This window comes from Poecile atricapillus, chromosome 2, assembly GCF_030490865.1.
Source record: "Poecile atricapillus isolate bPoeAtr1 chromosome 2, bPoeAtr1.hap1, whole genome shotgun sequence".
In the NCBI taxonomy this organism is placed as follows: domain Eukaryota; kingdom Metazoa; phylum Chordata; class Aves; order Passeriformes; family Paridae; genus Poecile; species Poecile atricapillus.
Genome location: NC_081250.1, coordinates 145,743,862 through 145,770,783, shown reverse-complemented (window position 1 = coordinate 145,770,783; position 26,922 = coordinate 145,743,862). Strand labels below are relative to the sequence as shown.

General features: G+C 38.1%; 1 protein-coding gene across 5 annotated transcripts in view; it reads right to left on the bottom strand.

Moving 5' to 3' along the window:
- Positions 1–25,652, bottom strand: part of PHF20L1 (PHD finger protein 20 like 1) — a 57,131-nt gene extending 31,479 nt beyond the window's left edge. The window contains exons 1-11 of one of the 5 annotated variants that reach the window (XM_058830818.1): positions 25,536–25,615; positions 24,908–24,932; positions 24,403–24,508; positions 17,154–17,325; positions 16,921–17,005; positions 16,085–16,173; positions 13,598–13,660; positions 9,746–9,953; positions 8,965–9,096; positions 4,069–4,151; positions 83–335 (exon numbers count right to left, since the gene is read on the bottom strand). In XM_058830818.1, coding sequence (XP_058686801.1) covers positions 83–335; positions 4,069–4,151; positions 8,965–9,096; positions 9,746–9,953; positions 13,598–13,660; positions 16,085–16,173; positions 16,921–17,005; positions 17,154–17,325; positions 24,403–24,485 — 1,168 coding nt within the window. In that variant the 5' untranslated portion in view covers positions 24,486–24,508; positions 24,908–24,932; positions 25,536–25,615. Of the gene's footprint in view, positions 1–82; positions 336–4,068; positions 4,152–8,964; positions 9,097–9,745; positions 9,954–13,597; positions 13,661–16,084; positions 16,174–16,920; positions 17,006–17,153; positions 17,326–24,402; positions 24,509–24,907; positions 24,933–25,535 lie in introns of all 5 variants that reach the window. The other 4 variants (XM_058830817.1, XM_058830819.1, XM_058830820.1 and 1 more) reach the window with 4 other exon arrangements.
- Between the last annotated feature and the right edge of the window lie 1,270 nt (positions 25,653–26,922).

Sequence of the window (26,922 nt, the reverse complement as noted above, 5' to 3'; positions counted from 1 at the left end):
AATAGCCATTTACAACCAAAGAAAATTTCTGTATATCTCTTATAAGTAGTTACGGTATTCTTTTTAAAATGTCTGTGCTCACTAGTTTTATTTATCACAGAAGAAGGAAGCTGAGAGACCAGCGTCAAATCCTCGACTTGTATTAATTCTGGGGAAAGTGGTGATTTAGGGGGCTTTATACACCCGGAAGAATCTCCAGATTCTTGTTTGCATTTCTTGCTGCGAGCCTTTCCTGAAGACAAAGTTGAGGATAACAGTGCAGGTTTCTGAATGTTGGCAGAACTGCTAATATCAGCTTCATTTTTTTTCTGACTTTGTGGTTTAGGTGAAATCTCCTGAATAAATAATAAAAAATTGATACTTTTATTTCAGTTTCTTCGTTGTAGTTCTTGTATTCTATTTTGATCTTTTTAAAAGCAATTTTAGTAATCAAACACAGAATAAAGCAACATTATTTTAAGTACAAACGAAAACTATTTAAAATGCATCACATTAAATTTTGCTTTTTTTAAAGGAGCACTACCAATTGTTTTCAGTATTCAGAATATTCAACTCTTACTAATTGAAACACCTGAAAAAACCTGAAAATAAAACATTTTCCTTCTTCCTTAAAAATTCAATGAAGCATTTTTAGTTTCCCTTTCATCTTCACTGTCAGTGCAGAACCTGGAGAGCATCTGTTCCAAGCCAGAACACACACACTGAGGCACCATCACAGAATCTCACACTGGAGGGGACCCAGAAGGATCCTCAAGTCCTCCTCCCTGCTCCTCACAGGGCTGCCTGCTCTGAATCATGACTGGGAGTGTTGTCCAGACACTCCTTAAACTCTAGCACTGCTATGAGCAAAGAATCCTTCCTCAGAAGGATTGCAGCTCTAAAAAAAAATTGACAAGATTTTCCCTACACAGTCATTTCCCCAGTCAGAGGTAAAAAAATAAAATAAAAAAAAACCACAAAAAATAAAAACTTTAGGCAGTTCCTCAGGAAAACTATATTTAGCAAGGAATTTGTATTTTTGAGAACCTGAAAAAGTTGATAATGCTCCTTTAAGGAATGGTTGAAACAATGAAAAGTTTCCAATACTGAGCACACTCTCAACACAACCCCTTTCAGTGCTGGGAGTCTGGATTTCACCACATTATATGTTTGCGCAAACATGAAGAAATCACAACTTCTAGCACCACAGGGTTAAATAGATTGTTAACTGTCAGGGGAAAATGAGCAGATAAAGAGTTAAAACAGTTTTTGAAGGAAAACATAATGCATCTTTCCAAATTCCTCAATTTTCATCCTTCTTAACACAAACAATACTATTTTTAGACCATTAGCATGCATTGACAGACATTAACATTTTAAATTTTTCACTGGAAGTTCTTCCTACATTACCAAAACTGTGCATGTGTTACAACTTGCCTAATAAGGGCAAACTACAATATCTGAATATAATTTCTTAGGCCTGTCTCCCTTCTCATCCCAGTTGCATCACACAGCATAGTACCATCTAATAAAACCAGAACTAACAAAGCAGAGAGGTATTTCTAGAACGTATGCCACCACTTTATCCAAACTAGAAACATCACATCTCTGGTGATTTGAGGGTATTATTGAGTTTTGTTAGAAATTGCAATTTTATTTTCCACTAGAATTTTCCATGCTCCAATGGAGAAAAAAAAAAAAAAATAGCAAAACAAAACCCCACAAGTGCACATTCTGTCTGTAAAAGGGTGCCCCTGAATGCTACGTGAACGGCTCGCTGGGAGTATCCCTGTAAAGATCCGGTGCAAAACATCCCATTCAGCAGACATCAGTTCTACCTTGAATAACTCCATTACACACATACTAAGTGCAGTTTATTCATTTAAATAAAATATTCCATGAACTGTAGAGTATACCTATGCTGGTTATGAGAGGTATTACCAGAAATTAATTAGAGTCGTAACTTGTAAATAAACAATTTTATTGTTCATCTTCACAGATGTGAAAGACATACTACAGCATCCATTACTTTCAAATTACAAAGTTATTTAAACAAGATTAAAAAAATTAAATTAAGATTTTGATAAGGTGCTTAACCTCTTAACAGGACAAATTAACATTAAAAACCTTAATGAATTAATGTTATCCATCTACTCAGGTCTTGGTCAAAAGGAAATATAACATGACATACCCTAATACAATTAAATAAACTACTGTATCTGCAACTAATTGTCTGAGGTTTTGGGTTTAAGACAACTGTAAACTAAAAATGTATAAATATAAACAAAAACTTGCATCAACAGAGTCAGTTTTCGGCTATTGGCCTGAATATTTCTACCATATTCTGTATTACATTATTAAAAAAACCTACAAGATATTTCATCCATTCAATTTTATAGCAGTAGCAGACAAAGCCTCTACGGAATGTCAGCTTCATTATCGGAAAACCTTTTAGGGAGGTTTATAACTCGGCCATTTTAATTTCATTTTGGGCAGGAACTCAGCAAAAAAAGCTTGAAGCTCAAAACATTTCCTCCCCACAGACAATCATTTAAATGTTTGTAAGGTTTCTGGTTTTAGTTAGATGCAAATGAATAGGACAATTTGGGATTTTAGATGCCTCTTTAAAGGAGCTTAACTATTATTTCCAAAAAAATGAGGTTTTTCAGACCATTAGCATGTAAACAATGACAGAGACATCTTGTTTTTTATATCTGATCAATAAAACAGGAACAGCCGAGTTACTAAGTCTAAGAAATAACAAAAAGGTTATAGTAAATATGCACTGCAGTTTATACTGTTGCATACACAGTCTATGTAAACCACAAAGTCCCATTTACCGCAATGGGATTCTGCATGGCAAGATTTACATTGTAATGATTCTTCCAAAAACAACATGCTGTAAGCCATTTCACAGTTTTTTGCACATTGAAAATATCACACACAGTAGCAAGAAAATCATAGCATCTTTAATATGCAAAAATTTGAGAAATGGAATGTCATGTCAGTACACTGTAAACCTTTATGCAAACTATCGGTCAATGCATCGGTACTGCAGTGGCGCTGCTGGCCCTGACAGTGACAGCATCAAAAACAGAAAATCAGGTTCCATTGACTCTCATCCAATGCAGCATCAATGGAAAAACCAGAGCATTGCAATTATATATCAGCTCTAAAGAACCAGTACAACCAAAATATCAAATCAGGTTTGGGGTAGGGACTGTTCATAGAGTGTGCCGGGGCTAAAGAACAGAAGTGCTTGTTAAAGAATTGCAGGCAGCAAGGCTATTTTGTTCAAATGCTGCTGTTAAAGGAGAATGAAAATGCATACAAAAAAGCTGTATTAAAGATACATTAAGGCTCTGATTTAAATAAGTGGAAAACAAAGATGTCCTGAATCAAGACTACTGTTCATCCTTAGCTTGCTTTACCATGCTCAGGCATTCAGCCCTTTAAAAGTGCAAGATAATGCACAGCTCGGAGTCAAGCAATGCCTGAACACAGTGCAACAAGCCAAAGACAAAATGGCAGCCTCCAGATCCTGCCAATATGCAGGTTTAAAAATCAGACCCTTAACATTATTTAAAAGTTTCTTTTTTGTATTTATTAAAATACACACCCTTGCAAAATGTATGGCTCATTGAGCAGTTCATAAAACACATACAAGCCTACAACACCAAATTCTTACAATATAAAAGAAACTTCTTTTAAAAGAAGTTCTATGTGATGTCAAAAACCCTGTTTCAAACACAAATCAAATTTGTGTAAGGGCCTGTTTATAAGCCAGTTGTCATTCCAGCTATAAAACTGGACCTTGGGACACTGGTCTCCTCATATTTGTTACACGGAGACTTTATTTTGTTTTCTGTTAGTTTTCTAACACAAAAGCTCATTATTGAAATTCAAGTCAACACTGTGTTTAGAGACAATTAAATTCCATATTTCTGGCTCTGCCAGAAATGTAAACATAAGAAATTTTCAGTTCCCTGTTATATCTGAAGGGGAAATTTTTAATGTTGTAGGTACTACATCTCCATGGCACACTCCAGTGGGAACTTTGCAAAAGAATCAAACTCTACCATTTCATACCTGCTCCAGGACTGGAGCTGTTTCTTTGTTGCCTTCCTTTTTTTCAGCACCATCTGCAACAACAGCTTTGGATGCCAATAAACCTTAAGAGAAAAGTTGCAGATATTTTTAGTTAGAAGTACCTTACAACAAGAATTTGTAGAAAAAGAAGCAAAATATTGAGACAAGAAATATGAACTACACAAATCTACAAAATGAGTCCTTCTGAAATGGCTCCACACAAAGCTGACCACTTTAAATTAGAAAAACCAAAAAGTTACAGGACATTCCAACAATGGCATGCTCATATAGGAAGCATTTCCTTGGCATATTTACTGACAAGAAGAAAATAAAATTATCAAGTCTAAAATAAAGCCTTGCCATCCTTCCAAGCACTTGAGCTTTAAAACCAAACGTATGACACAGAAATAAATTTTGAAATCAGAATTATTTACAAAACTTTTCTCTCTCTCTCATTTCCAGTCTTTAAGAAATTCACATCAGAGTTTGTATTACTACTTCTTAACTATAACAGATGCAAACCTTTCTCAGACATAATACAACAAGGGATTTAATTTCCAAACAAACATTCCTAGTAGAGCTCCCAAATTACCACAATAAGATGACCATATTGGGAGCAAATAATATATTAGAATATGTAACTTTATTTACAAACTTATGTACAATATCACTACTACAAAAAAATCTGTAAAGACAAGGGGAATATAAATACAAGAAAGCTTTCTGTCAGCAAAGCATATGGGAATAGCTTCAATTGTACCTCACACGATTGTTAGACAACTTTAATTGTCTAACAATGCAGAGACAGAAGTTGTTCTACATGATTAAGAAAACAGAGAACTGATAAAACCTAAAAAATAAAAATCTGAATAAAAATTGCTATTATAATCTCTGGGAACATAATTATTGGGAGTGAGGAGTTGAAGTCCTCAAAAGTAACTTGACAAATTCAGAATTGCTATTACATTCCTTAAAAATTTTCATATGGCCTAAATTAATTTAAAGGTCACAATGTCCAAGGAATTATAAATTAGTGAAGTCTGGGCTCTGAGGAACTGTTCAAGACATTAAAATAAAAATAAAAAAACTCAGCATTCAACAATAAACACCAAGTGTTTTATCTCATTTACTATTTATGTTGGATTAAGTTATGTTTTAGTTTAGGTTAACTGAAAAGTAGAAACTTATTTAATCCAATTAGATAAAAAACAATTATCAGGTAAGATTTCAATTCTGCATTAGACTACAAAAAAGATTTGGGTCTTATGGACTTAAATAAACATTTTTAACTCAAATTATCTTATTTAAATCAAGTTGCAAAAATCGCAGGGTTCTTTATCTTTGCCATCATGCATTTATATAAAAAAAGCACAAAATCATTTTCAAAATCAAGTGAAGTTGAGTTTTAAATACAAAAAAAAAAAAAGCTACAGTTTATGGATGCGTTTATGATTCTGTAAGCCACTGGTTGCCCAGAGAAGAGTCCCTCGTTCCTGGGGGAATTCAAGGCCAGTCTGGATGGGGCTTAGAGAAAGCTGGTCTAGTGGATAATGTTGAAATTATATGACCTTTAAGGTCTCTTCCAACCTAGAGCATTCTCAGATTCTCAATTTTTCATTCTAGCTAGATGATCCCTGCTCAGAAATTCAAGCTATCAAATGAATCTAGATTCAGATCTGCCAATATATATAATCCTTATGATTTCCATTTTCTCTACCCCAGAAGTGTTTTTTCTAACCAGGCCCCAAGCCTGCAGGACAAAGAAATCTCAAAAGCTACTGCAAACCAGGACTACAGGTTCACCACCCTCTGTCTGTAAGAGCATCTAAGAAAGCAAAACAGGGAGCGGCACAGTGAACCGGGAATGTTTTGTTCTGCAAGCTCACTGCAGCTATTACCTGGTTTTAGGTACCAACACAGCAGGAGAAGATGCGGAAGCAAACATTCCAACAGAGGCAGAAACTGATTGGAAAATGACATCAATATGTGCTTAGCAGGAGGTATTCCTCACCTTTGGGAAATGTAGCTGCTACCAGTGCTAGTAGCAAAAGAAGGGGTAAAGGAAGCAACTTTATTTTGTTGAATGGTGAGCAAAGAACACCTGATGCAGCTGTGGGCCTTGTGGCAGACAAGAAGACCCTTCTGCATCAAATGCTGAATGCTGAACTAAAACGTAGGGAAGAGTTCCCTTCATACAGCCTCCTGCAATAGTGTTTTGCACTATTTCCCCAGTACAACCATAAGAACCCGGTAAATGTTTTCCTAACAACTAGAATGCTTTGATTATTTTGTAGACACTCTGATGAGTACATCAGCATGATTCTCCACCTTCCTTCAAATCTAAAAGCTTGTTCTGGAGACAAAAATGACACAATGCAAGCATATATTGATATACAATATATTGTATATTGTATTTATAACTATTTAATGCATAACAAAGAATATGTGGCAAGAAAAAGTTTGATCATTAGCAGTCACATTTTCAAAATGTACTGTTATAAAAGACTTTCTATGGTATGAACTGCAGAAGTGTGTTAATTTGAGAACAGATACATGAAGTATCTACAAGGCATGACAAATTTCATCTTGTATTAAAGGATTAATATACTTTCACTGAAAGGTAACACATTGTCTGCTAGCCAAGTGTGTCTTGTGGAGACAGACACACTTTTTAAAATGGTAACACAGTCAAATGGCTGCAAAATCATGGTTTGATTATTCAGTTCAGTCTATATGAACCTGTCTCACTACTATGATTCTCATAATTCTCCTGAGATAACAAGAATCTATCCACAGGCAAATACAATTTCTAAAGGTAAAGGTTTTTCAGCTGGTTTTGGTATCTCTGCTACTAACTCCTATTGGAAAGAAATTAACAGGGCTCTGTCAATATACATTTCTAGTGTCTGTATCTTTACTACTGCTCATGGCAGCAATTAAATTGGAACTTAACTGAAAATGTATGTAGTATGGGAAAGAAGAGTAGAAAGGGGCTGAGAAATTTGACATCCATTAACAAAACTTGGAACCAAAGAAGGAGCCTTCTGGGAATGACAATCCTGGAGGCAGAAGATGGGTTTTTATAAAGACTGCTTCCTTTGTACAAAAAGAACAGTTTCTTTCCATTCCCTCTTGGATCAAAAGCTGGACAGCAAATGCAAAGCTGGACATGAGCTGCCAACACTTTCCTAGGCTGCATCAAAAGCACTGTGGGCAGCAGGATGAAGGAGGTGATTCTGCCCCTCTGCTCTGTTCAGATCCCACCTGCACTGCTGTGTCCAGCTCGTGGGTCCCAGCACAGGAAGGACCTGCTGGCATGAGCCCAGAGGAGGCACCCAGAGCTGGTCAGAGGGCTGGAGCACCTCTGCTGTGAGCAAAGGCTGAGAGAATTGAGATTGTACAGCCTGGAGAAGAAAAGGTTCCAGGGAAACCTTATAGTCCAGTGCCTAAAGGGGGTCTACAAGAGAGCTGGAGAAGGGGCATGTCATGATAGGACAAAAGGGAATAGATTCAAACTTAAAGAGAGTAGAGGTTTAGATTAGATACGAGGAGGAAATTCTGTCCTATGAGGGTTGTGAGGCACAGGTTGCCCAGAGAAGCTGTGGATGTCCCATCCCAAGAAGTGTTCAAGGCCAGGTTGGATGGGCCTTTGAGCAACCAGATCTAGTGGAAGGTGTCCCTGCCCATGGCAGCCAAGTTGGAAGAAGGTGAATGTTAAGATCCCTTCCAGCCCAAACCATTCCATGATTTGGGCCATTTTATTTTTACTGACTGACAGACTGGAACAGAACCACTCTCATAAGAAAACTGACTAAACATCCTCCACTGCAGACCAATGCAAGGCTGGAGAAGCCAAAACAAGTACTAAAAAAAACTCTCACTATGCAATTTAGAAAATTTGATTATTTTTGTTTTACAGAAACAAGTAAGAATTTTTATCTACTTCCAAAAAAATCCTAACAAAAAAAGCCCCTCTCATTTGTAGCACAGAGAAGTTTAACAGCCTTCATATGAAATATTATGGACTAGAATAATGAGTGGAATGAATTTCTCTCTTACAGTGTGTCCAAGGGCTCCTCTGTTAACGGAGGGACTTCACAACTTTTTCCAACCCTTTTGCTTTTGAAATGCATCTGATACTTTCCCAGAACAGGTACAAACATAAAACTTTTTCCTAAATACTGACAGGATCAAAGCTAGTAGCACAATAATCTTATTTAGAGGAATATAAATTGAAATAACTTTTTCAAAGGCAAGTAAATTTCTATTAAATTCTGGAATAAATGCATTTTTCAATTGTTAAAGATAAGTTATTTAATTTCCTGTTGTATAGAATGTATTCTGTAGTTAACATCCCTGTTTTCCATTAATACCTTTGAGCAATAAAGGTAGGGAATTTAGACACTGAAAAAAAAAATCAGATCTTTATAGTTTCAATTTGTAGGGATGTGTATTTCTAAATGAGAAACTCTTTTTAGCAACATTTTCACTTTACGAAAAAATATTTTCTGTTTCTCCACAGCTAACCGTAGCTTTAATTTACAGTGGTAGTATGCAATTCATGACAGTCTTAAGAAGTTCTATAAACCCAAATTCACCCAATAATGGAGAAAACTATATAGTTAGAGGTAAAATACGCTCAAGAAATTCATCAATTCAGGATGGCTACTATACTAAAAAACTAAAAAGACCAAGCACAGTCTTCAACCAATTTATGAATCAGGTAGATTTTACCATTTATGAATTCCTTTAAAATTCTAAACAATTACATACTGCAGTGACCATCTGCCTTATGAATGTGCTTCTATGCAACCTACTTCAGTATCTTCTTTATAAGCATGAATATTTCACTACATTAAAAAGGAAAAAAGTCAACAACAAAAAAAAGTCTTTTACCAGTGATCTTGTTTAGGCGAGCTCTCTTTGCCTGAAATGAGTTGCCTAGATTACTTTTCCTCTTGTGTGATAAAGTGCTCTCTGCCTGCACAAAGGCCATCTTTGGAACATCCACTACAGGAAATCCTACTTCTAGACATAAGAAAAACCTCATTAATTCACATTTAATAAATGCATAATACCCAAAATATTTAAATACTTCAGAATTGCTACTAGAATATTATAAATTTCTTAGTAAAGAAACTTTAAATGTTTATAAAAAAGGAAAATGACACATTCTGAAGATCTAGAATTACATAATGAAACAATAAATGGAGATTATCTCAAAACTGATAATTTTTACTGGATGAGAAATAAGCATTAAAGACTTAAAATGAACAGATCTTATCAACTCAGATACAGTTTCAAACACCCTTGAATATGGATATATCACGCATATTGGAATTTTTTCTTAAAACGAGATGAGGGATTATCTCACAGGTAAGAGAAGATGGAGGAATAGCAACCAAACTATACAATGAAATCAATAAAAAGCTATGTTCTGCTCTTGATAAAGCTAGTCAGAAGTTTAGCACAAGTAGTAAATGCTGACTGAACTAGATTTATCTGATAAAAATAGTTTCTGAACCAATTACCATTATGTATCAGAAAGTTATCGTAATAGCAAATGAGACATTTTTCTCTAGAAATATTGGTTATTACTTAACTGTAAAATTAGCAACAGGAGTTCAACACTACAGAAAAACCAATTTATAGATGTATTTACAGAATGTGCTTTTACCAAATGTGTCACTAGATGTAGGCTCCTCTTCCTTTTTTTGGACTTCCTGCATGATTGTAGAGGTTGAGGTTTCTTCCTTTTTTGAAGGGACTTTTAGCCATTTTCTGTCCTCTTTATCTTTATTGCTGTTTGCACTGGTTCTAGGTTTACTTCCTGCTTTGTTCTTGGCTGCTGCTGCAGCAGCAGCTTTGACCAAAGCTATCCAATCCTCCAAAAAGGAAAAAATGGTGAGTAAGTATTATAAAGTGCCTAAGACTCAAACAGAAAATACTCATAAACCCAGTGAGCTTTATCTATAAATGTTCAAATGAAATTCAATTTATTTTTACATTTATTACTCAAGAGTGATAAAACTGACCTTCCCAAATTGTCCAAATGAATTTGAAGCATTATCATTGTGCCACATGTACAAAAAGAAAAAAAAAAAGAAAAAAGAAAAAAAAAAATCTTTCAAATCCCACTGTATATAGAATTCTGGTTGGTACACATTCCCTGTTAAACTACTTTTGTGTCATTGCTTTAGAAACCCAGGAGCTCCCAGTCCCAGAAGACTGATATTTTTCTTACCCTTCTGGGTCTGAAACACACAATTCCATAGTTGTTGACCTATTATACAAAGCTACAATAGCCTCAAAGCCGTGTCCAGCTGCATGGAATTCCTCCTGAACTAAATTTATAAGCCAGGGATAACTCCTGTCTCATTACACCTTTGTTTATAGAGCAACTACAGACTCTTTTACCTTTTTTGTATTACGTATTACAGGTTTCACCCACTAACTCAAATAAAGTACTCTATAATATGACTGAATTTCACTATCTATATTTAAGGTAATTAAGTGTCATTTTGCATAATTGCTTATTTGTACCATACAGAAACATTCAAGGGGTGAATACATCCCAATCTAATCTACGTTTTGGCATTCAGACCAAGTCAAGCTTCCCTACAAGCCAACAGAAAGAGCTTCCTAGGCTGAGCCAAGCTCCTTCCATTAGTTCAGAGCGATGAGACTCCTGTCTTGTGTTGGGAATCCTGACATGAGACTCCAGACAGGAGTCTTGATCCTGAATATCAGGGATCAATCTGACTGCAAAAATTGTAACTTGATCCTTTTGACGAAAGTATTTTTTTGAATTTTTTATAACATTGAGGTACAGGATTCTTCTGTGGAGAAGTTGTGTGCAATATAGAAGGCAGCAGAAATGATCAACCAGTCAGAATTAAGCATCTGAGTGCCCTGCATTACAAGTACTACCACACACACACAAAAAAATATGAAAAACACTTTTTGTCTAGTTACCCATGAGTGTTTTACAAATAGTATTTTTTTTCCCCCAACTGCACAGACTGTTTTACTCTGGAATATCTCCTTGCTGTTATGTCATCACACGAGATATCTAAAGTAGCTTGATTTTACAGACCTTGTTCCAGTGCAACCTTTTCCCCACTCATTAGATATTATAAGTCTTTCAAGTTTTTGTTCTGCTGAGGGTTTCTTTGCCTTGACATATGAGGAAATCATAACACAGTGTTAATTCTCCTTGCATTATGCTTTTCCTTTTCCATAGTTCAATACTTTTAAATCATTACTTTATATGGATTATGCTTCTTCTTTGCACCAACTTACATATTTAGAAACAACAACAGTTTTGATTCCGTTAAGATAAAGTGTTACATGTCCACATTTTCAATGCAAGATGCAGACACACACACACTACACCGCAGCAAAATTTGGAAGCACTTTGGCAATGCTCACACAACAGGCAACTACTGAGGCCACTTGGTGACATGCCAGCACAAACGAGTGTGTCTAACTGCCAGCTGCATTGTCAGTCAAAAGCACACATAACTCTCTCTTGGCCAACCAAAATGAGCATATCTATTCCAGTCCACCCAGAGCCCTAGCCATCCAGCAGGACATAAAAAGGATTGAGCTATTTGTGGTGGTGAGGAATTAGGAGACTTGAGAGTAGGAGTCTTACACTGTACCCGGGCCACGGGATGAAGAGAATCAGTAACATGGCTGGAGATTAGATGTTGTGATAAAAGTGGGAAGGGGAAGTAATGCAGCCTGCATGAAAATATGTTCTAAAGAGCACCCTAATTTTCAATCAAGCTAAGCAACCTGGGATCAAAAACTTTCAGAAGATGTCAAGGTTCAAAAGACAATGATGAACCAAGTAGCCTCGTCTAAGTGCAACATGGAAAGGTGTTTTCTGGTTTTCTTTGTATTTTATTCCACTGTTCAGATACTGTTCTTACAACATGGAGCTTACAGTAGAAAGACACATAACAATGAAACAAAGGTTGAACATTTAGAAGCCAAAGAGACACATTCATTATGGTGACAGTTACACTTTTTTTCCTAGATTAACATGTAAATTTAAACTCAACGAAGAGAACCTTGATCACTTAGGATGGACAAGATTATATTAAGAGGTTCCTTCCAATTTAAAACAATTTTGTGATTCTAAATTGTTCAGAAACTGTGGGTCCATTTTTGTTTTGGCTCTGAACTAAACATACAGGCACTAAAGTGACAGTTAATGCCTGCTTTTTAACCTTGAATTCCTGTTGAGTGACTGCTCAGCAGCACAGGTCCTGACATGTGAGAATTATTTAGCACCTAAGATTCCAAGGTGACTATATTTCTTTTGTAGAGCACAGGAATTCTGCCTTCAAAAAGATACATTTGTGTCTTTTTCAGAATTTTTACCAAAAAATTAACAAAACAATTGAGGAATAATAGTGGGATCCTAAAGCACAATAAATTCTGAAAGCTGCCTCAGGCTAATAGTATACCTATTCTATCAACCATAATAGCAGGACACTAAATATTACAGATATCACAGAAACTAGGTACAAATTTTAATAGTAGGACAAATTCCCAGACCATACAAAGCCAAGGGCTCAAATATGAACATATCAGAAATTAATGGAGTAAAATCAAAATCCTTCTAAGAGAAGTTTTCCCTACTTTTCTTTCATTTCCTGACATTGTCTCCCTATTGGAAGCAGTTGTGTAACTCTGAACCACTTACTCTGCATCATCCAGCCTGATTTCCCACTTCCCTCAGTATCTCACTTCAGTTAGCTTCTCATTTACATATGTAACATAAAAAAAAATAAAAATAAAATACATCCAAAATGTGTATTTCCATCTTTGTCTTTCTTACTAAAATTCATCTTTCAAGTAAGCTGAGAAAATTGACAGGAGAATAGTAATGGCCCACAGCAGTTAGAAAACAAAGCATTACTTTATGACTACTGAGGAAAACTGTCATTATGCTAATTAGATTCACTAAATCAAAACACAGGAAATTACACGATCGAAAAATACATCAGCAGAAATTACTCAACAGCCCTACACATCAATTGGCTAAAAAAGTTGTATTTTAAAATATTCCTTGTGTAACTATAATCCTGCAACAGTGGGAAGGCAAAACCAGAATAATTTCCAAAATCCAACCCTTGCGTCAATAGCAGAATTCACACATACATCGCTCTCCCTTCACCTGCCTACAACCACCACCTTTTTGCTTCTCCATAGGACTAAAGATTCAGCTGCTTTTTCCTCTTCTGTCACACCATAACTTCCAACTCCCACACATCCATACATACACATACATAAAATATGAATCTATTGACTGGCTGATTCCACATCAAGCCTGGATTCCTTACCCTCACCTTTCAATTCTACACAGTCTGCCCCACCTACATCTTGGCTCACATTGTCTCCTGTCACATCTTCTTTTTTCCTCTGGCCCATTCGCAAATCCACGCTTTTTCCTCAGCTTCCTCTTCCTGTGTGCCAAGTCCCCTCCCTCTCCTTCAAATCCCTCCTCAAAACTCACTTCTTTTGGTTCGATTTCCGTCACTAATCTCAGCTCCGGCGCTATCTGCTCCCTCTCGCGCGCCTGATTACATCGAAGATAAAACAAAAAACATGAAACAGAAAAAGTAAGTTATCCAAATATTTCATATGTGCTCTCACAAGGGCAGTCTCAATATCCCTTTTTTCCCTCTCTGTACTACATTAGTCAAAGATCTGTGCAATTTTGATTAATTTGTGCTTATCTGAACCCCAGCTGAGTCTCAAAACTCATTGCACTGAGACACACAAATATTTTCCACTCTTAAAAATTTTGCCTTTCTACTCTCACAACTGAGTCTTATTAAAACACACTTCTGCTGCAACTCAGAAATATTTGGAGTGCCATAGCATTTACAGTCTCTTCCTTCGAGTCACACTAAGCTCAAATCAAAGCATTAATTAATCTCTATCTCTCTCCAGGTAATTCAAATTCTGCATGCTTAGCACACACCTTTCACAAAGATCTTAAAATTTGTTAAATTTATTGATGTACTAAAACTTGAAGTAACTTAAACTTACACTCATCCCCAGAAATGTATTTTTTACTTTGGAAATGCACAAAATACAAGTTATAGGTTTAAATGAAGCACAAAGTGTTGTATCTGACAACTCTATTTAATTTTTAAAATCATTTTACAGTCTTGGCATTTTTGTACGCGTTACACAAATTTTAGTAAATATTTTCTTATAAAATAAATAATGCAAAAGAACAAAACCATCCATGGGAGTTGGAGGCTTAAATAAAGCTCAGTCTCAGATAACTGATTTTCAACCAAATCTTAGTTCGTGTTTTTACTCTGAAATAACACAAAAACACTTAGAAAAACATTTTCCATTGCATTATATGCAAAAGAAGTTGCAAGAAAAATTATATATCTGCCTTTGAAAGCTACACAGACTTTCATGCTTATTTCTACTTTTGCATGACTAAATGCTACAGCTATTATCAATAAGCATTACAGAAAGCACAGTTGGAGGTGTTCTTGTATCCAGACAACTTAAAAATTCTAAATCCATCAGAAAGTGTAAATTTGTGCCCCTAACTCCTTCTCAAGATTTCACTGAAGCAGCCTACATTCAACCCCCAAGATGCATAAGTGGCACCATAACTCTCAACTACTGAGAAAAATTAGAAATAACAGATGAGCTGGACTGCCACCAAACAAGTCTGGACAACATAATGGCTGTGAAGTAATGGATTTACAATTTTTTTTTTAAGCTGAAATTGCCTGTGGCCTAAGAGTAGTAACTCAAGATTAGAACCAACATTGCTCCCTAAAAAAGCACAGGACAGAATTAGGGAGCTCTTTCCACTGTCACAAAAGGCTTATTTCTTTTTGGTCACAATCACATTACCCGTACTACACACTGGTTCAACGGAGTTACTGTAAGTCCTCAGCAAGAAGCCAGGGTTAGTGTGACTATAGATTTCAGTTTAATCTCCTTCAGGAAACATCTTTTAAATAATGCAGTGATGTCTGCACTGAGTTCCAGTGTCCCTTGCATAGAAGATCAACCCTACCATACAGCTACCTTTACCCTGGAAGCCAGGATGTGGAGATGCTTTCAAGCCAATTCAATTATCCATCTGCCCTGGTCACAATACGGAAGGCTACAATGGTAATCATGAAGTATTTGAAGTCTGCAAAGTTAGGAGTACTCTGAAGAAAACTAAGAGCAAATAAAGACCAGTTTTCATGGATTTTGTCTCAAACAGTTTCAGTGGAATAATTTCTCATTAAATATGAAAACACAGTTACCATGCAAGATAAACGCAATGGCACTTGCACTGAAAGCATGTAAGAATTTTCAATGTTTCCCTTTCACAAGTAAAGATAGGCCTAGTGACTAAATCATGTCCTCTACTTCATAGCCTCCCTCAACTTCTACTCAGCATCTCTTCTTTAACAGCAACTGGACATTATAAGAGGCAAGAAATACTTATCTGTCTGATTGCCCTAAAGCTCTGATATAGAGGGGAGAAGCCCAAAGTCATGTTTATAAGAACACTTGGGCAAAAAGCTCTCATAATAGCAAACAAAAGACATAGGCAGAGGGTGGGGAATAAATAAAAATAATAAAAAAAGAAAATCAGCAGCACAGGCTGCTGACAAGCTAAAGCCTTTTTCCTGAAAGGACATCAGAGGGAAAAGTCATTGGATGCCCCTGGTTTTGCAGACCCTGTAAGACAAGGCTTTGTGAACAGATTAGTTGGCAATGGAGTGTCCAGCAGCCAGACATTTCAGTGAGGCAAAGCCACTGGAGCAGCACACTCTGAGGCATCATCCATAAACTGGTGAAGCAAGGCAGTGCAGGGCCTAGAATAAAATCTAATCTAAATCTAGTTGTGCTACTAGATACTTCTACTGTTTCAAGATATTAAAAACAAACAAAAAACCAAACAAAACAATGAAAACCCAAACAACTACACAAAACCTAACAAAGCAACTGCTTTAAGTATTCTTACCTGCCCTTTTGCATCCTCTGGCATAGACTTGATATGCATCCTTTTAAGACACCGAATGACACCATCATAGAATTGCACTGTGAATGTTCCTAGAAATGATTGATGGAATCACTATGAGTAGTTAAGAAACAAACACACCTTGTTACTATGAAAGCTTTATGTTTTGCATGTTTTGTATGACAAGAGTACCCAGGTGTTACCACTAGTCAACAAAAAAATATACATAATGACACCAATGAAACCCTGCTTTAATACTGTTACTCTTTGTCCAGCTGGACAATTTCAAGTATGTTTAAGCTATTGAGTCACTTCTGCTCATAACTCACTGAAATAGTTACATAATATTTAAGATGTCACACTAGGGAAACAGTTCAACTTACACCCAAATCCTCATTGCTCTAAACTACAGTAAAAATGTCAACTTCTTATGTTCATTAGGAATATCACCACTGTGAAGTATTTAATCTGTGTTCTTTTATCTTCCTATTTCCATTTTTTTTCTTCAATAAAGAGAACTAAATTATGAAAATTTAAATATAACATTAACTCAAATCTACAATAGTACAAAACAGTCCTAAGGCTGTGCACAGGAGCTTCTGATCAGTGAAACAGTAAAAACAGTAAAAAATCATTTTGTCTTCTAGGAGGAATTTCAGTTTTCAAATTTGATACAGATAGAAAACAAACTTTTTACTAAATTTGATATATAGAAACATTTTCACTTAATATTGGAGCAGAGAGGAAAACTTTATAGTCATATTACTTTTTTAAGCAGACTAAATCCACACCACAGCATTTTCAATCTGACCTTACCAATGGACCACTGCAATACATACCCTCTTTATTAATTGCTTCAATCTTTGCAGGGTAATACCGACAGTCTGTCCAACGAGCTAAGACTTCTTCTCCAGGTTTAAAATCCTATTTTAAACAAATTTAGTAATTAATACTTAAATAATTTCAATTTTTTTTCAAAAATATTAAGAATTATGTGTTAGAGAGATTTAATGTAGGAAAAAAGTAAAGCAGTTTATACAAAAGTCTAAGACAAAATACATGTGCCACTTACAACAAATTCTTCATCATCTTTCAGCCCCTCTTTCCTTAATGCTGGTCGCTCCAAAGGTCGCAACCTGTTGCTGTCCCAGTAAATCCACTCATCATAGCGATGGCTCCAGCGTTCAAAATGCACCAACATCTTCCCCTCTTCATAATCTATCTTCTCAATTCGAGATGGATACCTGGAGTGTTAAACACAAACTGCTAAGTCTCAAGGGTTTGTTTCTTGGTTTAGATATAATAGTGCCTACACACTTCCAGAAAGTTGTACTAACACCTTGTACCGAAAAATCCCCAGGTCTGAAAAAGGCTAAGTAACTTAATTGATTGGATAACATTTAGTTCAAGAATCTATACACAACAGTGAAAATTGGAATCAAAAAAAAGTTAATTACATCACTAATTTTTTTATTTTTTTACCAGCATTTATATTAGGGCTGCTCTAAAGTTAACAACATGTGTACAGAAAAGAAAGACCACAGGAAAAGGACATCCACCTTTAATTTTCACAACCTGTTTTTCATACCAAATACTACTGTGGACCAATAGTAAAAGAGCAGAGCTGGGGCGACCAATTTCCAATCCTACTGCAAATTCTTCAGCTAGAAAAGAAACTGACATATATAGGGAACCTGTCAACATGATCAATTTTAAATATAATCTCTCCAAAATATTGATTGTGCTCTTAAAGGAATCTCTAACACTATGTTCTGACTAAAATAAAGTTATCAGGAAGTACAGGCCTTCCTTCTTTCTTAGTAACTGGACCTGCACGTTGAAACAAAAGATGTCTCTCTCAATTTGTTCCTTCTTTTCTCTTGTCCTACATCTTCAACTGCAGTGATATATACAGCTTCCCAACATTTAAATATCTCAGGAACTGCTGATTAAGAAAATCTCTCTGATTTTCTAGGTTATTACTGCAGCCACATTTCACTATCACATCAGAATTCAGAGTCAAATCAAGCTTCTGTTGCATTTCTCTTGTTTATACATTTCAGAAATGCTAAATATTTTTATACCCACTCTTTAAGACCCCAGTTTTTTCTTGCTGAACTTCCAAAAAAAGCCCACAAAGTCTTAGTCTAAAACAGAAAACTTTATTTTGCCACTCCACTAAACAAATCTTTTTCAAGATACTTTTTCAAGTCTTTCAAAGAAATAAGATCACCCTCTCTTCCCCCTCTAAAGTAGACTGACAAAAACAATCTAATAAGAAGTTGATGATCTATTACATTAAAACAGAATGTAAAACTTATGGGTCAAACCTGTATCCCAGCAGCAACATTCTGGTTTAACTTTGAGCAAGGCTTCAAGAAAATAAGTCAGCTATGAGATGGTTTTCCTAAGCCCTGCTTCTGATTATACTTTCTTTTTAAGTCCATATGCAGCTACACTTAGAAATTTTTTATGAAAATTTCTAATTTTTTTCATCTCCCAGAGTGTTCCGTTTCAGACTTAGAACCTGACACTAAGCATCAAGAAAAGCAGAGGAAAAAGTAAAGTTACTGTTACTACAGCAAGTGTGTGAGAAACAATGTAACCTACGGGAGTTACAAGTAAAAGGACGATACAAAGTATTTAACAGAGGAAGAGAAGGAAAAACACTAGAAAAGCAACAGGGGAGAAAGTTCATATTGCATCAATCAGAAATGAGAGCCTGTGCTGCAGCAGCGAAATGGAAGCCAAGAATGGTGATGCCCTTTCCCAGTACAGGTAGAAGTTTTAGGTTTATCACATGCCAGACACCAGTGATGCAAAACTATGGTTGTTTTACAAAATTCAGGGCCAGCCAGCTGAAAGAGAATTCTCCTTTTACTACACATCTCCAACCATTATGGCACATCCCTACAGCAGTTCCCTTCTTATGGCCAGGAGCTTTCTGTGGTCAGCAGCAGTAAAGACACCATTCCAAGCACTGTGTGAGACAACAGAAGGGATAAACTGGGAGAACACAGCACTGACCTGGAAAGAGCAAACCACATAAGATGGGAATGAAAAATGCAGAGCACAGCTAAGAGACAAATATTTAAAATTATAAAAAGGATCCAGCAGGCCAAGAATCAAGACATTAATATACATATATATAAAATCAAGAGAAAAAGTTAGCATCAGTTAATGAAAGAAGATGTGCAAAATATTAATTCTCATTAGAGATCACTTTAGATAAGACATGAAGCTCAAGGTATCTCTAGACTAATTTCTCTTTGTTAAATATAATATCTGCTATCAAAATCTTTCTAAAAGTCCATGATATGTCCTTAGAGATGGAGCCGCCCAGACATATGCAATTAGTTATTAGGCAACCCAAACACAATTCTGTATTTAGCAACAAATTATTATACTCAATATCTACTAAATTTAGACACACATTGTGCCACAAATATGTACAAACAGTAATATTTCACAACTCTGATCTCACAGTGGACAAGAGCAGAACATAGGTATTGCAGAACTTACTCCTACAAATTATCCCGTGCATAGAAAGATCTTTTTGGTAATTTTGTATCTTTACTGAAAAGAATCAATTTCATGAACTAAAAAGATTAATATGAAGATTATTACATCTCACACACTTGAGTAATTTTATGTGGAAGTTCCTTCTATCACAGAGTTACAAGTTCAAGGCATTTGAAGAAATACTGCAAAACGAGATACAAATATCATTCTTTACAGTACCAAAGAATAATAATACCTAAGGCCAAGGCCACTTTCCAGTCAGGTTTATTCCTCCAGCACTTAGGTAAGCCACACTAAGTCATCACAATGAAACTGATATAGAACCAGATTTGACAACACTTCATCAGCACAAACCAGAAAAACACACTCTAAAACTTGAGGGGAAAGTCTTCACATTTCACAAAAAACAAAACAAAACAAAACACCTCAAACAGACCAGCACATTGAAATTCAATAATCAAGGAGTTTCTTTTATGGGAATCAATATCCTGCAAATTTAGGGTGTGCTTTTTCAAAAAGGTGTGGAAAGAATATGTACTAATCACAAATGAAGTTACATCCAAATTTCAGGGGGGTTGTTTTTCAAAGAGAGAACAAGAGAACTGCTGTTAGCTGAATTTATCTGCCCAGTTTACACATTGCATGCCCTCCATTCTCAGGTTCCAATCTTGGTGATTCCAACCCATTGGAATTACGTAATATTTTTTGAAACCCCTAGGATTCTATATGGTTTTAAAACTTATACTATAAAGCCCTGGTCAGGCAACAACAGAGTTCTAATATTTATACAATAAAAAATAGTTGAGAACGTCCCACTTCACTTCTTGATAGTGTAAAAAAAAAACCACACACACCAAATATTTTTTCCAATGCACTCAACACACATTAATAGCCACACAGACAGCATTTTTGAAAGGTTAAAGGCATGATGTGATAAAAAAATAAGTGACCAAAAAGTGGTGAACTGCCCTGTGAAATGGGAAAATAGGCATTTCAAACTGTAAAAAAGAACAAAAAACATTAGTAAATTTGCCCAAGTTTGCACCTACAAATTCTACAAACACACTCATACTTCTTGCCTTTACAACACTGGTTTAGAAAGTGTTTCCTTCTACCTCATAGAGGATATAAAACCAAATACCCTCTGTACTGACTTTCACAAATAATGTTCTAGTGTCTGCAAAATCTGCAAACACTTATTTCTAGGTCCCCCCACATTTCTTATACATATATTGCATTAAATACAAAGCAGAGTCCTCACCTCCCTTTCAAACACCTGCCAGATAACCCAGTCAACTGAAATCCAAACCAAGGACTGTACTAAGTAAGATTTTGTACTAAGTAAGATTTCTCAAAATCTTTTAGGGAAAAGGCTTCCTCCATACTGGGTGGGGAGGCGGGGGGGAAATCCATCCAGATAATCAAATATACTAAGAGGAAGTAATGCTGTTCTGAAAAGTAACCTATTTTAGAGGGCTGTTTCCACTTGAGAAACAAGGGCCATCTATCTGTGCTTCATTACTTAACTTAAGACTTTAGTTCGAGCAAATTAATAAAGACTGTGGTCTCAGAAAAACAGTAGTTTTTTTTCAAATCAGTGTCTGCTGCTTACAGGACAACCAAGAGAGCTAGAACCAAAAAAAACAAAATACAAAAGCATCAAAAAAGGAAGAGATGCATCTTAAAATATATCAGCTTTGCATGGACAGTGTCCTACTTGTGGGAGCTGACAGCTCAAGAACTGTCTTACACCCAGACAAGCACTTGCAGGTATGTGCAGCTCTACTGCTTTCTCATTTGATGTGTCAGCAAGAGGCAGAAGAGGGTGCATGCACATGTATCAGTTTTTCAATGAGATCACAGGGGAATTCAAACTGAAAGCAATCTCAGAAATCCTCTAGTCCAACCTCCCACTCAAAGTAGGGTCAGCTATGGCAAGAGGCCAGGTTTTCCAGTGTTTTATCCATCCCAGTCTTGAAAAACTTCCATGCTGGAGACCCCACAAACTCTTCAGGCAACCTGATCCACTGCTTGACTGTCCCAAGAGGAAAAAGATTGATTCTCTCTGAACTTAGTCTGAATCTCTCATCTCACTTTGTGCCTGTTTTACTAAGTCTTGTTGATGTACAATACCCTGTAGGTATTGGAAGGCTGACCATGGGATCTCTGAAGCCTTCTCCAAGCTAAAGAAGTAATTTCTCCACTCTCTCTTCATAGGTCATAGACTCCAGCCCCTGATCATCTCATATACTTAATAATTTTCTCTTTTACAATTTTGATTCCCATCTATTATTTGCTGACAGATGATGATACCAGTTTTGATTAGAGCTGCAGTTCATGGTTTGCTTTAGCAAATTTCAACAGAACAAGTGGTACAAATTCTTTATGCAAGATGACCCCCTGCAACAGCGTAACTGCTGCGCTTGATAAAGCAGCAATTGCAGTTACCTCCACAATAAAGCAAAAATAAACAAGCTCATTGACAGCCTGTCTCTACTGACCAGTTTGACCAGGCTACCTTCTACTCTGTCATGGTACATGACAAATGATACCAGTGATCCAAACACTGTCTGCAAAAACTTCATTTAAAACCACAGGGCTTTAAAGCAATAAGTAGACAACGTACACAGATGACGTCTCCAAAGTTTAAAGAACATAAATGAAACACCAAATTCAATTGCAGCAAATACTACACAGTTGAAAATTTAAGACCTGCAAAAGTACCTTATAAACAAAAACATACTTTACTGTATTTTTTCTTACATCTTCTAGAAGCCTTTCTTGATTAACATTTTAACTAGTCATGATTATTAGATGACAGCAAGCTTTCAGGAAAATGGAGAAAAAAATTAAAATCCTTTTAAAGGCTATTTTTCAGCAAGTGTTCTCAATTTGTCACTTGCAGAAAGACTGAGATAAGCAATACCAATGCTCTTCAATTTGGCTTTTGTTAAAAAATAATGAAGAGATTTCATGTAAGTTCAGCAAGTTTATTTTCTTTGAAGTATGTATTTCTGCATGCAAACGAGAGGAATGCATATAGATTATATATAGAAAGAATTTTTAAAACATCCACCACCCCCTTATGCAACAGAAAGCCAACTAAAAAAAATCCCAGACTATCATTGCAACCCTTGACACCCTAATAATAGCACAACAGTAGATTTTCTGTCACAAGGTATTTGGTTTTGTATTATTAGTTCATTCTGTACTACAAGTTCATTTGAAATACAGTCCTGTTTTCATTGCTGCTGCAACTGCTAAATTTTGATATTAACTTTCTTCTGTATATGGCACCACAAAGGTTTACATGCATTTAAACTTGACCTGGGCTTTCCTGGTGATACAGATGATAAATCAATTCCTGGAAAGTTCAGGATAAATTCTGTTCTTTCTGAAAATACCCAGCAACTCAGCTGTAGAGCTTGTGACATGGCCATGCCTGAGAATCCAAACCTAGACAAGAACTCCAGCACTGACATGCAACCCTTCCAAGAGAAAAGGGTGGGTAGGTCTGACACAAACTATACACTGGACATTCAAAGTGATTATTTTGATATAATTAAACTATTTTTACATATTAATTTTTGTTACCTGATTACATTAACCAACTATCTCTAGTCACAGAAGATGCTATAAAAACTTTTATTGTTCTATTTTGGATGTTTTCCTTAGTCTGCCATTCAGTTACAGAATCAGTATGCTGAAAACCCAGTCTACAGCAACAGGTAAGAACAAGAACAGTTCTATAAATCGAGTCCTTTAGAGTCAATTCATTAAGAAAACACTCTTCCTATAATTAAAATCAAAAGTTCTACAAATAAAAAGTTTGACCCAACTTTTTATACAGAGCACATAAATACTGGAGCAGACACGTCAATAATATACAGACTTCTCTCTCACATCATTTGGAGTTAACAGGACCAGATATTTACAGGAACATGCTGAGGTCTCCAGGAATGCAACAGAAAACCAGGTACACACCTCTACATTTCCTAGCCCTAATAAAACAGACAGCAGCTAAGAAAAAACTTCTAGGTAGAAGTATTAACTACTTCTGCCACCTACTTTAACAAAACCAGGGAGTTTTCAAACTCAACTAGCACGGCCAGTACACATCAACAAATTAGCCCACTTGCTTTAATAAAATTTTTAATAACAATTTATTTCACCAGAACAGCTCCTTTCACAATACACATGCTGTGCAGCATAGCCCTTGTGCCCACAATTTCCATTTCATAGCCTTTGAATTCACAATACGCCTGGGTGGTTGCAGAGTCACACTTTTAAGCACTTCATTCCTCCAGCTGTTTAACACAAACACAACTGTACCTTACCTATCCCATGAACTCCAACCCAGGATTTGTTGTTTTTTTTTTTAAATCAGTTTTGTGAACCTGTCAAGTGTGACAACTGAATACAAAACAACCCCCCTTGCATGCCTTCAAATGAAAACAAAAGAAGTCTTTGATCATGAAGTTTGCCTCATTGACACATCGACCACCTCGGCCATGACACTGAATTCCACACTACTCCAGAAAGGCTCTTTGCCTATTATAGTTGCACAAGCCACTAAAAGCAAATAAACACAAACCCATAGAAAAGTTCAGCTCAATTTCTGAAGAGAGAGTATTTTCCTAAAAGCTAACAGTTTTAGCGGACTTTGGTAGAAATTCATAAAGTTCACATGTGGAAACTGTCAACATGTGGTGCACTGATTTTAATAATCAGTTATCAAAGCACACAAACTACACAAAATAATTATGTTCACAGCAAATACTACACAAAGTCTTCCATACCATTTTTGTAAATAGTCCAGTGCCTCCAAACGAGCACCAATCTCAAATGTGATTCCAGGACGATTTGGAGGCTTTTTACTCATCTTGATATTGTCTTTTTCACCACCTTTGAAGGAAGGAAAAAAGTTGCATTAAAACACATTATGCTGTTTAAAATGTGTCACTGATAGCAAACATATTCCAGAGGGTGAAAAAAAAAAAATATGCAAAATTTTGATTCTGACTCTGTTGTTAACTGCTTAGCTTGCAGAAATACAGTCAGGGCCCAAAAAAAGGCATCAAAAAACATCATACATAGTTTTATTCAGATTTCTTTTCCTTCGAAAAAAAATCTGTTGTCAACCTCAACAGTAAAAAATAATAAGGAAAAAACTATAGTGCTCATCTCTGGAACTGTACTAGACTGTAATTCCTCTGCATTCTTTTTAGGCAAAATTTTAATTTACCTACAGCCAACATGTGTGCTTTCCTCGGGTGTAGAAAAGGCAAACCAATAAAAACTTACCTTATCAAGAACAGATAAACATGGCCTAAAGGACAAGTAAGATGAAATTAGCACAAACAAAAAATAAACAAAACCCCATCTTGAGTCTTTCTATGCACTCTGGACTCGCACTCATAGCACTGAGTTTCAGTCACAACTGGCTTCTAATTTTTATTTTGTAGCTCAGTCACTATTAAAAAAAAAAGCAAAACAAAAAACCCTCTCTGTGCAACTACTGTCGCTATCACCGCGACTTTCTGCGGCGCTCCCTGTTACCACGCCAAGCCCACTCGGCAAGCGGGAGTGCCGGGATGCGGGGTCGGAGCCTCCCTGCCCCGCACTGCGGGGGGAGCGACACCCGGCCCCCGTTCTCCAGCGGGGATCCCCTGGAAGCGCCGGGAGCGCGGAGACACAAAGGGCGCAGCCCAGCCGGGCTCGGAGCGAGAGGGCCGCGGCCCGGCGGGCACTCGGCGCTCGGCACACCCGGGGGAGGCCCCGCCGGACCCCCGGCTGCGGGCGGGGCCCGGCGCGAGCAGAGCCTCGGGCGCCGCCCCGCCAGGCCCGATCGCCGTGCGAAGGGCGCCGGAGCCCCGTGGCCCGCGCTCCCTCCGCATCCCCTCCTCGCCGTCCCCGCGCTGCCGGCCCTTACCGCCCGCTCGGCTCGCTCGGGGCCCGGCGCGGCTGCCGCGGGCTGTCCGGCACGGCCGCCCCTCACCGCCCCATCCTGCCCGCGCCCCGCGCGCGTCACCGCCGCGCGACGCGCCCCGCCCCCGGCACGTGACTGCGCAGGGGCGGGGGCGAGCGAGACAAAGAGCGGCGGCCCCGGGATGGGGACAGCGACACGGGGACACCGACACAGGGACACCGACACAGGGACACCGGCACAGGGACACCGACATGGGGACACCGACATGGGGACAGGGGCACGGGGGCACCGACATGGGGACAACCGGCTGGAGACACCGGCACGGGGACAGCGGGCTGGGGACACCGGGCTGGGGACACCGGCACAGGGACACCGACATGGGGACACCGACATGGGGACAGCGATAGGGACACCGGGCTGGTGACACCGGCACAGGGACAACGACACGGGGACACCGGCACGGGGACACCGGCTGGGGACACCGACATGGGGACACCGGACTGGGGACACCAGCACAGGGACACTGGCACAGGGACAGCGGGCTGGGGACACAGCCTGACACAGCCACACCAACACAGCCCGAGTGGGAACACAGCGTTAGGGACACAGCCACAGCCTGAGTGGGGACACTGACACGGGGCCACCGACACAGCCTGAGCGGGACAAAGAGTGGCGGCCCCGGCCTGGGGACACCGGCAAGGGGACACTGACACGGCCTCATCGCCTTGGCCTCACCGCCGGCACTCACAGCCGGCCTCCGGCACAGAAGTAGAGGAGAGCGGAGGGAGTTGTCCCATGGAGGGAAAGGGAGGTGTTTAATACATTTCTTGTATTGGGAAAGGCTGAGGGGGTTCAGCCCCAGAAGAGGCAGCTGAGAGGGGACCTCATCCAGGGGTGTCTGAAGGGAGGGTGTCAAGAGGATGAACCAGGCTCTGCTCGGTGGTGCCGAGTACTAGGACAAGAGGGAATGGGCAGAACCTGATACACAGGAAGTTTCAGCTGAATAGGAAGAACTTTAGTGTGCAGTGACTGCACTGAAATATTGCCTTAATAGGGTGTGGAGTCTCTCCACTAATTCAAGTGGACACAATCCTGTGCAATGTGTTCTAGAATGACCCTGCTTAAGCAGGGACGTTGAACCAGATGGCCCACTGCTGTCCCTTCCAACCTGACCAGTTCTGTGACACTGTGATTATGTGAGAGGGAGAAAAAGACTCAGGGCCGTCACTGAGATGGTCCTGGAGGTGCCACAGCTGTGGCTGGTGGCCGTAGGACAGCCCCAGCCAGGCAGCAGCCTCACAGTGGCCTGTCTTTGCCTCTGGTGGTTTTTTTTTTTTTCTTGGTTTTATTCATCCCAGCCTCCCCCCATGCTGCTCAGAGCAGGGTGAGG